Source organism: Octopus bimaculoides, chromosome 11, assembly GCF_046866305.1.
Source record: "Octopus bimaculoides isolate indiv1 chromosome 11, ASM4686630v1, whole genome shotgun sequence".
In the NCBI taxonomy this organism is placed as follows: domain Eukaryota; kingdom Metazoa; phylum Mollusca; class Cephalopoda; order Octopoda; family Octopodidae; genus Octopus; species Octopus bimaculoides.
Window position 1 is genome coordinate 15,015,139 of NC_142938.1, and position 18,304 is coordinate 15,033,442.

The 18,304-nt window shown below is 36.6% G+C and overlaps 1 protein-coding gene across 3 annotated transcripts in view; it reads right to left on the bottom strand.

The window, feature by feature from the left end:
* LOC106874223 (uncharacterized) overlaps positions 1-16,907 on the bottom strand; it is a 132,918-nt gene extending 116,011 nt beyond the window's left edge. For all 3 annotated transcript variants that reach the window (XM_089359509.1, XM_089359508.1, XM_089359510.1), the window contains exons 1-2: positions 16,742-16,907; positions 10,196-13,165 (exon numbers count right to left, since the gene is read on the bottom strand). In XM_089359509.1, coding sequence (XP_089215635.1) covers positions 10,196-13,145 — 2,950 coding nt within the window. In that variant the 5' untranslated portion in view covers positions 13,146-13,165; positions 16,742-16,907. The remainder of the gene's footprint in view (positions 1-10,195; positions 13,166-16,741) is intronic.
* Between the last annotated feature and the right edge of the window lie 1,397 nt (positions 16,908-18,304).

Sequence of the window (18,304 nt, forward strand, 5' to 3'; positions counted from 1 at the left end):
ATGTGTACACGCATGTTTGCCCCCCACCCCCACCCTCAACGGCTTGACATTCAGTGTTGGTTTGTTTACGTCAACCTACCAAAGCGATTCAGCAAAATTTACTTGATAGAATAAGCATCAGAGTTTAAAAACAAAAATTACCAGAACCGAAACGCCACTGGAAAGTGGGTTAAAAATCAAAACTAGCACCAGCGGTATTTGAACCCCCAGCACGACGGTCACAATAAACGTTTTTTGACCGTACTTCTACGGATTCTGTCATTACCATCAATACCACTGCCACCAAACGTGGTCATAAAACAACCTGAATTCAACTTATCTAAATCCAGTGATGTGTTATTATTAATGTCCGTCTCTACCATTATATACTGGGAGCAAATAACGTGAATGTCGCATTGGTACAAGGCCACAAATTCATGAACGATGTAGTGAGAGGAGAACGACAGAGGTATACAAGAGAGTTAACTGGACGACTACTAAAAATAATTTCGGTCTTCTAATTTTATTTAATGCAAGGTCAAACAATTATTCTATTAGTTCATTTATGATTACCCACCTCCGCCTCAAGTGCGGAGAGCGGGATGAGCATTAACACCCATGCAATCTATCGAAAGTATATGACAAACAACAGATGGTGCCTAAAACGCGGTGCATCAATCGACCAGCTAGAAACAACAGCCAAGCATCCAATAACACACACTCAATAAAGACAGTGCATAATGAAATACGAGTGAATGTGTGTGTGTGTATTACACACACACACAGAGGAGTGAGCGAACAAACGAAAGTGGCACTCCAGGCATTTTGTAAGAGTAACATTATTTAATAACAGTTTGACTCAGCTCCATATGACTTCTCTAGTTATCTGAGATGGGTTCGTTTGTTCTATGATGCCACAGAGTCACACACACACACACACACACAGAGGCCACGGCAGCGTGAATGCCTTTGTCAAGTCCGTTTAATCAGTGCAAATCCGGTGCCAAAAAAACTAAACAATATACAAGAAAGGTAATTATTTTTGGTGTTATTTCATCGAACCAAAGCTGGAAAGGCCAAGTTTAACCCTCAACGAAATTTGAACTCGGGTCTTAAAGGGAGGTAATCAAGATATATTTCCGTCTCGATCATTCCAGCGCTTAATTAATAACAATTATCGTATTATCGGTTCCAGCCAGAGGTCGTGGCCATGCTGGGGCACCACCATTCATTTTTTTTTTTTAAGGCACGAAACTTAAAAATTTTTTTTTTCTTTACTGTATGGGATATTATACTCGACTCATATTTCACTAACTCCCCCCCCCCAAAAAAAAAATGAAAATTAAATTCGACTGTCGATGGGATTGATCTCTCAACGATTAGAACTCATAACAGCAGTAGTAGTAGTAGTAGATTCGAATGCAGCACAAGGTTTGGCATTTGCAAAGCCGTAGGCGTGCGTAAATCGACGGAATCGAACACCTAAGTGTGTTACTGGTACATGACATTTCATGATCAACAAAAAGATTGAAGAAGAAAAGTCGACCAAAGGCAGGTTTCAACACCGATTCATATCTCATTAGTTTTACTAAACGAACAGCAATATTACTAATAATGTTTCGTCTAAGCACAAAAATTCAGTATACGAGGGGAGATGGAGCTCAGAGATAAAAGGCACAAGTTAGATTGAATTGATTTCATTTAGATTTGTTTTGCTTTTACTCTATTGACCCATGAAGTTAAAAGGATCGATTTCACTGGAGATGAAGAAACACCAAGAAACAAAAAATTATGCTGAATGACTACAGTACCACACATATTAGATTAGATATGTGTGTGTGTGTCTAGACATACATACCTACATAAATGTACCCTCCCGTAACTTACAGGATTTTTTTTTAATTTAATTTACTACAAAACACCTTTCCGATATAAATATTCATTTCTCTGTAAGTTATGAAGAAACAAAGTCGGAGTGGACACTTGTGTAGGAATAAATAAATAAATAAATAAATAGACAGAGAGTAGAGAGCACCTGCGTTTGGTGTCCGCCTCCACATCCCCCAAATTGTTCCCTCTTAACTTTCGGATAAACGCGTATTTTTTTCTTTATAGTATTTAGCATATATGTTTTCGAGAGTAGGTTACTATTATGCTGATAAAATATATAAAAAGAAAAATATATATTTGGCGGGAGGGGGAGTTTCGAATCAATCTTCATTGAAGTAATAACCTACTTGGTGACCATGAATTTCTGTAGCTTTAAATTTTCACCTTTTTTCCCCCTCTCCTTTCTACTTATATTTGAAACTTCAGCATTACGTAATCTACACTTTCGAAAACGTAATTCTGCAAAATTTCAGTTGAGGAAATAAGCATTTTAAATACAGAAAAGTCGAAAAGAATGAGGAACAGAAAGATTCGTAAAGCCTTAAAAATAAATATATAAATAAAACTTTCATGAAAGCAAGTAGAAAAAAAAGGACCAAACCGTAATTATGGTGTGTTTAAGTTAAATTATAGCAATTAACATTAAACTGAAGGATAACAGACGAATTTTTAGTCGAGTAAGCCGTGACTTAGAAGTCACTATCAACTTTTCCTTTCAAGGATTTAAACACACACACTAGTGTAAAATATATATATTTTATATATATATATATATATATACACACATGCCTACACACACATTTTAATTCGATGGCATCTGAATGCACGTGGCGCGGAAAGTAACGACACAGTAAAATCAAACTGCCTTCTGTATGTATCATGTATTGAGTACACACACCCCTCACTTTTGTTCGTAAACAAACACGTGTGTGTGTGAGAGAGAGAGAGAGAGAGAGAAAGAATAATGGAATTATAACGATTTAATTATATATTAAACATCATAAGTATTCCTAGGAAGATAACTGACAGCTAACAAAACGGTTAAGTATCAACCTATTTTTCCATGTAAAAACAAATTTGAAATTCTACTGAAATGTACAGGGAACACACAAAAGTTTCGTGGAAAGCGATTCGATAAATAAGTCGAAATTAATCACATTGTGCTAGATGGAAAATTAAACATCACTACGAAGAACACAAAACAATAATCGTAGGCACAAAGAAAGAAAAGGGTACATAAGCCAATAAAATTTATCGACCCCCACCATCCTAGGTATGAAATGCTACCACTGCCTATAACTGGCATGTGCGGACTGCTACTTAATGCCTATAACGAAAAGGCGGCCAAACTGAGTTCAGCGCGACTTTGGTATAGAGGTTAAGGCCACACAGTGTAGAAAATATATACAAGAGTTGGAGCACGACGGGTTGGAGGTAAAGCTGACATGCAAAACGATTCGACTGTAAAATTTAAAATAAAATAATAATAGGATATAACAACAAATGAAATAAAATTTTGAAACCTGAATGTGTAGATTGTTTGTTTTCCTTCTAATTATGTGCACATCAACAATGCTTTTTTTTTTTTATATAAGAAGACCCCCGCCGTGTGTCTGTGAGTGAAATTGAAGAGTTTCCAAAGGAAAGGTGCAAAGTAAAATCATAGGAAAAAACGATCGAGATTTACGTATTCACGTGTGTGTGTGTGTATAATATTTATATATATATATATATATATACACGTATGTGGGTATGCATGCATCTTGTGAATGACGCGGTAGGCGGGAGGTTAAATTAACTAGTACAAAAGAAGAAGGACAACAACAAAAATCAACGCGAAGCAAACGCAACTGAAACAGAAAAACATGGAGGAAACGTAAAGAAAACGAAAAGTGGACGTAAGTGGTTAGTTAAGAGTGAAATTTAGCTACTACAAATGCCGATACATGCGTTTACACGAGCATTTACAATGTTTCACTCTAACTACCCTATACTTATATAGTAGATTTTGCGTGTGTGTGTGTGTGTGTACACATGCATGCATATACACACACCCTCTGCATATAACCTTAATTCGATTCATAAACTAAGAATAGTTGTGCAATGCAACACAATAAACGAACTAATAGAAAGAATCACACATTGATGATGATGATGGAGGGAATGCGTTTATTTGATGTTTCCAGGTGGAAAATAAAGTTGAGTATTGACTTTCCGCCAGTGTTAGGTATACATTAGATAACACTGGTGTGTGTGAAAGAAAATTCATCAAGGTGTGAGACGACAGAGTTCCCGATTCGACATCACACTTGCACTTCTTATTCAATCACTTCTGGTAGACAGACTATTTTATTATAATTTCATAAATGTATGTATGTATGTGCATATATACGCACACAGAGACGCGCGCGTGCACACACACACACAAATCATTCATGATCATTGTTTTAACATCCACTTATCCATCTTTACTTTGGATCAGACAGACATACACGCACACAAAAAAAAAAACTGATATAGTCGTGATATATTTATTGAACATGTGTAACATTCTTACAAGTGCACAAGTGTGTATATATATATATATATATATATATATATAATGCTCTTTTATAAATTAGACTTCCAGCATAGGTACTTTGCGCATTAGATACATTATAGACACTTTTGTGTGTAAGCACAGAGATATCAAAATAAGTATTATGTATCCGTAATTTTTCAATATAGTCCTTGCTTGTTTCAACTTCAAGGGAAAATAACGTTTCCAGTTTGGGGCATGAACCACATTTATGCACCCCCTTCTTTCGCTTCTTGGCCCGTAGCAAATCTATTTATCTCTTAAGGTTTCTTTCACCGAGGCAATCAAACAGGTGACAGTGAGAGGGAGCAAGGTCAGAAGTATGTCGACGATCTTCCAGTACCTCAAATTTCAGTTTCAGAATAACAGTCGTATAAGAACGGGCCATTATGTTGTAAACAACACAAATATCTTTCAAGAGAACTTCTGCGTGTTTTGCTTCGAAATGCAAGACAGAACTTGTCATGTAACATCTTGCTATAGTGAGCACGGTTTACAGCTGAGCTTTCTCTCTTGGTTAATACTTCAGTATTGGTCTTCGCTAATCCAAAAATACTATCTGCATCGATTTTCATACTTCGGCTGGCAATAAGGTATCCAGGTTAAAAATCCTAAGTGACGATCCCCCGCCCCCACCAAAAAAAAAGATTCAAAAGACCTTGGTAGATTTCAAATGATTTTTGTTAGTGCAATTTCGTTTGTTGTTCCGAAGATCCATCATGCACAAAACTATATCAATGTCAAGTTCAATGTTGTGAACAATTTTCATGGTAGAACCAAGGTTAATTTGCATATAACGAAATATACCACCAATCAATAGTCAGGTATCCATTCAACATAATCAGGTCACTGACTCTTTCAGCGTTGTCATCAGTACAAGACAAGTCATGCATACAGCTCCTTTTTCTGATCCGCGACACTTGAGCGACCATTTTTGGAATTTTCAATCCATTTGTAGAACCCGTTATGACAAAATACTATTTCCATATCGTGCTAGAATCCTTCGATCGATTTCGGTTACTAATACACATTAAGCCCACAGAAAATGGGTCACAGAAAGCTTACGCTTCTTTGAGAAAAAAAAAAAACAGAAAAGAAAAAGAAGTGGCAATGGTTGAACGTAATAACTACAACACCATTACTGACGTTTCAAGTTCAAACCTGTACAATAATGACAAGAGGGGAAACCACAAATAGTGATGCGCGCGCAACAACTTTTCCCGCTAATAGGGAAAACAATTTTAAGTGCATTGGGGATAATGAATGACTCACCTTCGTACGTACGTACGTACCTATTACATACGTGCATGTAAAGGTGTCAATTTTTTGTGGTATTCTAAGGCTAAGTAAAGACCTCAATAAATTTCAATGTCTGTCTTCAGGATGGCTAAACATACACGTAGGCAGCGATGTTAATAAGTGTATGTATGTATGTATGTGTGTGTGCATAGATTTATATTTCTAATTTGCTAAGTAAAAGATAAACATTTTGTGTAGACGTATGAGGGTGTGTGTAAATGTGTGTATTGCTATAATACGATATGTGCAAACATAGAGAGAGTGTGTGTACAAACACACAGCTGATGTTGGACAGGCAACCAGCCTGAGTACAGAGATAGCCAGCCAGCCAGCCAGCCAGCAGAAACATGTGCCATCATCAAGGACTCGCCTGCCTCTTTGCATCGGTATGCATTCATTTATGGCGACGACATGGACAGCCATGTTCCAAGATTGGGAGAGGGTGGGGGACACCCGTCAGACATCGGGGTGGCTACAAGACTTCATGTGAAGAGGAAATTTTCAAACAGCATAACAAAAAGAAAAATAACTATATACCCATTATATGCAATATATATGCTTATGAATGTATCTATACATAAGTATCTCCATAAATATATGCATATCTATAATTATATACATAAATATACACACATATCAATAAATATATATATATATATATATATACATCCATATGCACAAATATTTCGAATTTGCTAAATAGATGATTCTTAAGAGTGACTAGATTCATATAAACACATCTCAGAACACGTACACGCATATATTTCCTCTCTCTCTCTCTCTCTATATATATATATATATACAAACATATTTATATAGATTTTTTGGCAAGGATTTCAAAAGAACAATGAATAACAAAATATTATGAAAAACAAAACTTGTTTGAAGACTTAATAGGAAATTTAGGAACACGAACGCAAAAATAGTTTCATATGAAAAAGCATTTTAATCTTAACAAGAACGACAGGGTGTGTGTATGTGTGTGGATAGATAGATAGATAGATAGATAGATAGGCAAGACAGACAGACATCACCTAGATAAGGTGTCTGTTAGTCAATGTTGTTTGCAAAAGTGTAATTTTAGGTGCAGGAGGGGGCGAAATCATGAAAACTGAGACCACATCATCCATTACAAAATGTCAGTAAATTGATTTTGACCTTTTTTTTTTCTTTTTCTACTTTTTTGATGTGTGTTAAGGTGGATATCGGGGATCATTTAGAAACTATTTTGTCTTCTCTGCAGAAAAAGTAAAGTGCTTTTGAAGATGATACTTAACCCCCCAGATCAAGCACAATCGAACAGGCTCAGCAATATCAAAGACGTTCCTGAAATGACCATTGCATTGATCTATCAAACCTTAAGAACCATTGCAGCTACCCTTCCGTTTTTTTTAAATCAGACAATACTTATAACAAAGACTACATTATTTAATGTTCTTCAGTCTTTTTGTTTTGTGAAGGAAACGATCGGATGGTTAGCTGCGCTCTCTAGTAGATCGAACGCCACGAAAAGGCCTTCTGGTTGATCTAAATAATTTTTGTTTGCTGATGTTCTTGTAGCCTCTCTCCCAACAATTTACAAGAGACTATAAGACATAAGAACCTATAACTCAACGTGAAAAAACGAAAGACGCCGATGTATACACACTTGAATTTATGTGTGTCTATGGCGTACAGTCAATATTAACATGGATATATCTCACAGAAAATGTAAAGGACAATAATGTGTTCTTATTAAGATGACGGGTGTATACATGATCGTTAGCAAAATCCCCCGGAAGAATGGGAGAGAGAAGTGTTCTGATACCGGCGGGAATCGAACTCGGGTTTGCAAAGGGACGTAACTGACTACTAAGATGTCAAAAACGTGATATCAGACGCTCTACCGATTCTGCCACCCAGCCATCGACCTTGTGAAAACAAATGTTCATTTCTTTTATTTGCACCAAGAGAACAAGAAAAATAGAATTTGACATTTACAAAACAAACAATAATATTTAAGTTAATAGATATTTTCGAGATTTTTAGAAACTGTTTAAATAAATTTGCTTCTTCATACACTGAAAATAGTAAATAAATCACCCTAAAATGATAAAAGCCCTAATATTAAAATTTCAAAACAAGTAACAAAATTATATACATACGCCAAATCGTACTTTTTTTTTAATAATGGTTATAAAACAAGACAAAAGAAAAATATTTGAATGATGATTACTCTGAAATTCGAAATAAAGAGAAAAAAAATATTTATTTTAACTGATAGCAATTTCGTTTGGGGAAAATGGCCTTTGCATTTTATACACACAGAGAAGCATTCACAGACAGACATAGCTCTATATATATATATATATATATATATATATATATATATATATATATATATATATATACCCATTCACATAGCATATATACAGAGATAAGCATACAATAGCATGCACTTCAGCACTGGCCAGTGCATTTTATACAGATACACACAGAGGAACATTCACAGACAGACATAGATTTATATATATATAAGCTGCTTTTAAATATATATATATATATATATATACCCATTCACATAGAATATATACAGAGATAAGCATTAAAATAACATGCACTTCAGCACATCCACATAGCAGACATACATACACACATATATACACACACACACACACACGTGTATGTGTGTGTGTTTGTAAGTATATATGTACACATAACTATGCAATTGTTTTCCACGTCCAATGATGGAAGGTCTCACTCACTACCTGTGTGTGACCGTTATAAAAAAGCCACATTTTCTCTCAAACATTTGAATTCCACACGCATGCATCTTTATGTATTGATTGTAACACCGAGACGTTCGTTCTTGGAGGTGTTTGCGTCTAAAATAATAATAATGATGATAATTATAACTAAAAGTCTACCTGCAAACACAGCTAGATAGATAAAAGAATTGAAATAAATTGCAAAGTAAAGCAGCAATTACTATTATTGAAAAGGTGTACATCATCTTATCTACTAGTCAGTCAGCATCTGTGAAGTTTAATAGAAGATGAGAGAGGGCTGAGGTATTATTATTTATTTTTTTATTTACTGTGTATGTAGTAGTTCAGTGCTTTTATAAAAAAAAAAAACGTGTTTGAATGGGTGAGAGTGAACATGTTTAGGATGAAGAAAGACACTTCGCATTATTTCATACATGTATCCATTTATACATGTACTTACGTTATGTATGTATGGTAAGTGACACGAGACCTACTTTTTTTCCCCCCTTTCATGATGTATATATATATATATATATATACAGCAAGGCCAATCTATCTAATAAACCACACACCACTCTATTCAAAAAAAAAAAATCTAAACCACACCTCAAAAAGCCATCATCGAACCCCCCAACACACACACACATACCGCTAACAGAGCTTATCAAAGAGGCAAACCAGACAATGCCAAGCATATCCACAACTGCATATCACCACATGCGAACCCGCCCCTCTCCCCGTCAAACGCAGAGGACTCAAAACTGCATTATCGCTACTCACTCGGGCCAGGAAAACCAAAACCACCATCAACTATCATCACTATATATGAAACCCCCCTACACACACACACACATACAATCGCCATTGCAATCATCACACCACACTACAGCATGCCCACCTTATTATATCTAACCGCCATATACTAGCCGAAAATCTACATCGGATTCATCATTCCCATCCACAGAACATCGCCATTATTCATTCAATGAACACAATAACAAGCTAAAGTGAGCTAGCACCACATTCACCATTAATCACACCTCACTACATCCAAATATATAAAAATACCAAACAGCTACCATTGAATGAGCGGAGAGAGAAAGGAGGAGAGGCGGGAGAAAGAAAGAATGATAGGAAGGAAGGGTGGAGAAGGTGAAAAAAGAGAGGTGTATATAGTAATATAGAGAGAGGGAGATGATAAGAGTTAGCGACAGGGGAAAGAGAAGAGTGATGAGAAAAAGATTATAGAGAGGGGTGAAGAGACATGCAGCATGGAGTGAACAGTGAGGGAGACACAAGACAGACATAACAAAAAGGGAAAGTGAAGAGGAGAGCGACAAGACTATAAGAGGGAGATGGTGAGGGAGAGTCTATAAAGACAGAGCAAGAAATAAGGGGGTGCAAGGAAGTGTGTGTGTGTGTATGCATGTATCTATCTATATATATATATATATGCGAGAGAGAGAGAGAGAAAGAAAAATGAAAGAGACACAAATTACAAGACGTGGTACAATATATATATACATATATATAATGAGGGGTAAGAGCTGAAAAAATTAAAAGAAAATTTACAGATGAGGTTAATAACCTTCACTCACACCTACCTGCACTGCTTCAGAAATGGAGACAGAAAACTATATAAACATATATATATATATATATATATATATATATTTGCTTGCAGAGAAGAAAAAACACTCACCAGAGTCCGACTTGACATTCTTCAAACACGTATCACAAAGTTGATGTAGACAAGGTAAAAGTTTGGGGGCTTGTTCTTTGAATCCTGACCCGCACATGGTACATGCCATGCCAGCCGCTTGTTGTTGTTGTTGTTGTTGAGTTAGGCTCTGATTGTTGTTGTTAATATTAGTGGTTATAGCACTGCTAGTAGTAGTGGTGGTAGTGGTGGTGGTACTAGATGTGGTGGTTGTGGTGGTGGTGGGGGTGATGGTGCTGACAGCGGCGGCGGCGGTGGTAGTGGCGGCGGCGGTGGTGGTGGTGGTGGTGGTGGTCGTCGTCGTGGTAGAGTTTTGATCCTGTGGTTGTTGTTGGGATTGATGGGGGTGGTGCCTATTGGTACTTGATCCTGCACATTCACCCCCATCGTCCGTTGGTTTGGCCGCAAGTGTCATTGTCAACGTCGGCGACGACAATGATGCTGCTGCTGATAGTGGTGCAGATGATGATGATGATGACGACGATGATGATGATGATGATGATGCTGATAGTTGCGACGTCGCATCCGTCGCATCCGTCGCCGACAAGAGCGAACTTGTGGACGCTGTTAATGTCGACGACGACAATGCCGCTTGTTTTTGTGGTTGTTGCTGTTGTTTTTGTGGTTGTTGTTGTGGTGGTGGTGGTGGTTGTGCCGGTGGTGTCGGCGGCGACGGCGAGCCCGTTGCTGTCAGGTCAGCAACAACTACTTCGCCCGCTCCTCCCACGACAACGACGCCAGGCGTAGTCGTAGTGTCGGCCGCCAGCACAGAAGCACTGCAACCACCTCCTGTCACGATGATGGCGGCGGAGGAGGAGGATGATGTCGTTGTCGCTACGGCCGCTCCGGCCACTGCTTTCTGTTGTTGTTGTTTGTCCACCGTGTTTTGTTGTTGTTGTTGTTGATGCTGCTGCAGTTGCTGTTGTTGCATATCTGTACTACTGGCAGTGGAAGATGATGTTGTTGCTGATGATGATGATGACGACGAGGCAGCGGCACCCGTTGCCAGGTTCGCACCTCCTCCTTCGACTCCACCATCACCGTCCGCCATAGAAGAAGACGAAGAACAAGAAGCAGAAGAGGTACGGCTTCCAATAATAGTAGTAGCAGTAGTAGTAGTAGTAGTAGCAGTAGTAGTACTAGTGTTGTTGTTGTTGTTAAGGTGACTACAACTACCACCACCGTTCGAGGCGGTATTGTCCTTTGCACTACAAGTTAATCCCGCCGACTTTACTATCGCCGATCCGTCAGCGGAACCAGCAGCAGCAGCAACGGTAACGCAGGAGGAGGAGGAGGCGGAGATGTTGCGGGTAGGAGTGGCGTCGCTGTTGATAGTGCTGCTGATGGTGGTGGTGCTGGCTGTGGTGTTCGTGGTAGTGGTGGTGTTGTCGACGACGACAGGAGAAGTGGAAGAAGAAGTGGAGGAGGAGGCGGCAGGGGAAGAAGAGGCAGCCGTGTCGACAGCGATCGCGCTTATGCTGCTGACGGAGGCGGCAACGCTGGCAGAGTGTGTGACGATGGTGGAAGCAGTGGTGAGGGAGGAAAGGGATGAGGAGGCAGAGTCGGTCGTGGTGATGGTGGTGGGAGCGGCGGTGGTAGCGGCAAGAGTAGAGGAAGAGGAAGAGGAAAAGGCACAGGAAGAAGCAGCGACTGCGTTATTGTTGTTAGAGATGGAGTGGACGGGGACAGAAGCGGAGAAGGAGGGGGAAGCGGAAGGGGAAGAGTCAGCAGTGACTGCGTTGTTGTTGGTGTTGACGGCGGCGGTGAGGGAGGGAGGAGGAGAAGAGAGAGGAGTGGAAGAGGAATGGTGAGTGGAGTGAGAGGAAGATGCAGCGACTACGTCGTTGTTGATGATGATGGCGGTGGCAAGGACGGCCGAAGACGAGGTGGATGGGGAAGGAGGGGAAGTGACAGCTAGAAGAGCAGTGTCGGCGTTGTTAGCGACGACACGAGAGGACGAGGAGGAGGAGGAAGTAGAAGAAGAAGAGAAGGTTGAGGCACGGGAAGTGGAAGTGTTATGAGTGATGGTTGTAGTGGTCGTGTTGGTGGCGGCGGCGGCGGTGAAAGTATCATCGTCGGCAATGTCGTTTACGGTGGCGGTGGTGGCGGCGGCAGAGGCTGCAACGGCAGCCTCTTGTTGTGTTTCTTGCTGCTGTTGTTGTCGTCGTGATGTCGTTACGGCAGCGGCGATCGACACACGAGAGAAGTTATTTTCACTATCGGCATTGCTTTCATCACCACCAACAACATAACCACCATCGCTCATTGTCTCGTAAGAAGTTCTTACACCGCCGGTCGACATACTATCATTGATGCTGCTATTATCATCATCATCATCATCATTACTATTATTATTATTATTATCATCAGAAATAACATCATTTTCTTCATCTTCCACACTACCGCGACCTTGTTGTTTTTGTTCTTGTTGGTTCTGAGAGTGTTTATTATCGGTAATACTTACAGTCGAGATCGAACTCGTTAATAGATGATTACTTTTGCTGTCGTCAGTATTTTGAACGGAATCGGTGGTCATTGCACCAGTTTCGACAATCTCCGTACAAGCTGCTGTTGCTGTTGTAATTGTTGTTATTGTTGACATGTCATCATAACAATCTGTCGTATAATTAGTATTAATAATCATGCTGTCTCTGGAATTTACGGGTTCGCTTCTCCGTCTCTTCGGTGCCACCGGTTCATCGTCTTCGTCATCTGCTGCTGTTGCTGTTATCACCCCGGGGCCACTGTTAGTGTTGTTATTGTTGTTGTTGTTGTCGTGATCGTTGGTTTTAGCGGCCTCTGTAGTTATAACATTGTCGCTGTTGTTGTTGTTGTTGTTATTACTAATGGCCTCTTTGGTGACGGAATAACTATCTTCGGACGATAACGACGGCAGAGGTTTACCACGAAGATCGCCCTCACCATGATCCATCTTCTTGTTGGATTATATATCTATAAAGAGAAGAATAGATTATATATATGCACACACATATATATATATATACATGTGTATATATGCCATAAATTTTAGAAAAAATTTGTTCGATTATATCGACGCCAAAGGGATGGAAAGTTAAAAGTTGACTTCGGCCAGATTCGAACTAGGAACGCAACCATTACCCGTATACATACACATATAAACACTCATACACACATATATATATATATATATGCATGCACATACTCACACACGTGTATATATTCATATGTATACAAACATATACATTCAGATGCATACAACACACACGCGCATTTTTTTGTTTGTTTTCTCTATTTACTGAAGTAGTATTATGTATATATAATGTGCCTAGAAATGTTTTTGTTTTATATATACATATCTTCTAAGCAGGAGCGAAAAGTGTTTTTGTGTGTTTAAATGTGTCAGTTATTTGTTCATAAGTGTAAGTAAAAATATATGTATGTACACACGTGTGTGTATACATTGTGCAAAGTTTATGTATATATATATATTAAACTTTTAAATTTTTTTTATTGTTTTTTAATTTCCAAACAGAAGGCGCCGGCATTAGAAACGAAAAAGGGCGTCTTTGAGAGAGATTTGCTGACCACGTCTACATCACGAGGATGTAAATGATGATGGCTGATAATGAATAATCGTACAAATTTCTTCTTCAAAGGCAGCGAATTTTACACGAATTACAGAAAGTTGGGATTAAGTGATGTTCATGCATTATTTTTTTCTTCTTCAAAGAAATATTCGATGCCGTTTATTGAAATGGTATTTTGGATTTTTTCAACCAAGGAATCAAAAAACCAGATCGCACATTCGCTCTACCCAGCCCGTAGTATTCTGTGGAAACTTAAAAGATTTTTAATAGTAAATAAAAACAAATAAGGAATGTAGGGTGAAAGTGGAAATAGTTGAGAAGAATAAGAAGAAGATAAATGCAATTTTAGATCTTTATGGCGTCGGATAGTGTTCTGAATTACATACTTTAATGGCTCTAAAAAGAAAGGCATGACAAAATATCACACAAAAAAAAAATTGGAACGCAAAAGTAAAATGAAGTCTCCAGAAACACTTCATTCCTTATAATATATATGTATGGATGTATAACACATACACAATACTATGAATGAAATGCTATAACGGATATTTTACATATGTCTAAAAGTGTGTTTGCGTTTTTTAATGGAGGGATGGAATGGCTGATAATTTACATTGCCTATATATATATATGTATGTGTGTGTGTGTAATGTACATTGCCTATATATATAAATATATATATGTAATGTACATTGCCTATATATATATATATATATATATGTAATCTACATTATATATATAAATACGTGTGTTGAATTTAAGAAGAAAAAGGAAATGTATAAACAGATAGGAAAACACCAGATGTACAGTAAGCAATAAGTTGCCTTAAAATATACAAAGAGAAATGGGAAGGAAATTCACTAATTACTTTATTTTTATTATATATATATATATGTATATATATATATATATATATATATATATATATATATATGTATATATATATATATATATATATATATATATATGTATATATATGTATATATATATATATGTATATATATGTATATATATATATATATATATATATATATATATATATATATATATATATATATATGTATATATATATATATATATATGTATATATATGTATATATATGTATATATATATATATATATATGTATATATATGTATATATATGTATATATATATATATGTATATATATGTATATATATGTATATATATATATATGTATATATATGTATATATATGTATATATATGTATATATATGTATATATATATATATATGTATATATATATATATATGTATATATATATATATATATATATATATATATATGTATATATATATATATATATGTATATATATATATATATATATATATATATATATATATATATATATAGACACACACACACACACACACAAATATATGTGTATGTTTAACAACGGTGGATTTGCTTTCGTGAGGATAGAATAAGTTATGGGTGTTTTCATTTGGAGTTGTTTTTTTTTTATTTTAAGATGTAGACAACAAAATTAGGGGCACATGCACAAGGTCATACATAGATAGAAGAGGAGAGACAAGACAAGCAAGGCTCAAGGAGGATAACAAAACCGATTATCGATTTAAAGTTACAGGAAGGTTACGAAAGTACAAGAGTAACGCTAATTATGAAAGCGAGTTTCTTTAGTATCTCGGGAGAAGGGTACTTATTTATAAAATATATATATATATACATAAATATTAATGTGTTGATTGAAATAACGTGCGTCACACAAACGGTTTTAAAAATAAATATGCTACACATAATGGAAGAGTATACTAATGGATATAAATAAATATTTATTACTACTGCAGTTGTTAAACTGCAAGTTAACTATAATATATATATCATAAGCGTTTCAGCCACGAATTTCCTGTTCTTTTTTTTCTATCTTCTTAAGGTATTTGTGTACTCAGAATGACATTTTAATGTGTTCGTCCCTAATCAAAACTTAAGTAAAGTGATTTGAGGTAAATTTGGCAGTTGTTTTCTAAGCAGGTTAAGTTATAGAGAGGGTGGTTCTATTTTAATTAGTAATAGTTAGCTATTGTTTTCGTTCTAGCTCCATTTGATTACTAAAACTTATTTCGTTGTATCTTTTTCCTAAAGTTTTTTTTTTTCTGTGTCTTGTTCGCACTTACCCCTCGTACTCAATTAATTAATTAATGTAACAATAATGAAATGGGGTATATCCATTTACGTACGCTACATAAACACACTCACACACATACATACATATATAATATATCTATATAAAACTTTCCTGTTTTCGATGTCGGCAGCGTTTATCAAGTGAATTGTTTGTTGTGCTGGTTAATCACAATTCGTGATACCCAAAGCACGATTATATGTCAGCATAGCTATCCGAGGAGGCAAAAAGGAACAAGCAAGGCGGGGTGGGCGCCAAAAGATTGTGCGTAAGTAGACCACCAAAAAAAAATGACGTATATATATATTATTGCAATTATCCGGAGTTTTTTTTTTTAATTAGTTACATAATTTAGGGGGAATTCATTATACATTACTAACTGTATGGTAATATCTTACTGCAAGTGTATATAAGCGAGGTATTAGTATAGTATTTTGCAGTTTGAGATATTTATCAAAACGAATAAACGAAGCCACTTTCAAGTTGACGTATAACTCTCTCAACGTGGTGGGCGCGGCTAGGAAGTGTTTGACCCTAGATCTAATCGTACTCTAATTAGGACTGAACAATAACTTCAGGGAACGATCAGATCCTGAAAAACAAAAACAAAAAAATATCTAACAACGTCTTAACCTAGATTTGATCTCTTAATCACGCCTCGCTCAGTGGAGCAACCGTCTAAAACATTTGACTCATTAAGGCTATGTCCATCTAATTGGAATTTAAGGTGTTTAGTGTAAATGCGTCTGTTTTGTTTACAATTATGAATATTTTTGTGCCGTTTGTGTGTGTTACCTTTCTTTCTCTCTCTCCCTCTCTTTTTTTCTTCTGTCGCACTTTGTGTCTTTCTTTCGTTCTCTCTTCTTTTCTATATTTCAAGTTATCGCTCTTATTCTCCCTCTCTCTCTTTTATCTCTGTCTTTCTCCCACTTCCCTTATTACTCTTCATTCTTTCTCTTCCTCTTTTGCAAGAAGGAGAGGAGGTAAAGAAAATAACTGTATTACCTCCCCTTAGCTGTTCACCTCTTCATCTTTCTAACTTCTGAATTGTCAGTTTCCCTTTGAAAATATATTTAATTCATTTATTTCCATATTTATTTTTTTTTGACAAACTACTTGTGTTTCAATTAATTGTTACAATAATGACAAATTTAGCAAATTAATTTTGTCCTTATTAAACAGGTGTTTACATCAAATTTAAACCGGAAATTTTATCTTGAAACCAGAAGTAGTTTTATATCAGAAGGGTTAAAGAAACTTGTTCTATTTAAAATTAATTCTGTAAATAATTAATTAGTTAATTAAAATAACCTACAAAGCCATTTTTCTGTCATTGTTATCAAACCAGAAGTTTTTTATAAAATAGTTTGATTTTTTTTTTTTTTTTTTAATCCAACAGATATATTTACTGTTTAAATTCTTAAACATATTTTGGTAGAAAGACAAAGAAAATATAAAAATGATTTTAAATTATTGAGAATCCAGAATGTGAGTGAAAAGTATGTGACCAGCTACAAAGTTAACCTAACATTTTTTAAAATTTGCTGTCTTAAAAAATATAAAAGAAAGAAAACTGGATGATTTTGAATGCAAAGAAATATATACATATACTCTTTTACTTGTTTCAGTCATTTGACTGCGGCCATGCTGGAGCACTACCTTTAGTCGAGCAAATCGACCCCGGGACTTATTCTTTGTAAGCCTAGTACTTATTCTATCGGTCTTTTTGCCAAACCGCTAAGTTACGGGGACCTAAACACACCAGCACCGGTTGTCAAGCAATGCTAGGAGAACAAACACACACATATAGATATATATACATACATACGACAGGCTTCTTTCAGTTTCCGTCTACCAAATCCACTCACAAGGCTTTGGTCGGCCCGAGGCTATAGTAGAAGACACTTGCCCAAGATGCCACGCAATGGGACTGAACCTGGAACCATGTGGTTGGTAAGCAAGCTACTAACCACACAGCCACTCCTGCGCCTATGTATATATGGAGTGTACAAGCATGTCAAAATATGTATGTATACATTATATATATATAAGGAGATGACAAAGGAACAAGATATATAGATATGTGGCACATTGCTGTACTGAAGAAGACCCGCACACCACAACAGAATTGAGATCCTAAAACCAAGGTACCATGTAAAAGCATTGGTGTGGGTGCTTGTGCTACATGAAAAGCACTCAGTACACTTTATGGAGTGGCTAGTATTAGGGAGGGCCTCCAGCTATAGAAACTAAGCCAAAACAGACTATGGAACATGGTGCAACCCCTGGTCTTACCAGTTCCTGTCTTGCCATCCAACCCTGGCCAGCGTAGAAAATGGACATTAAATGATGATATAT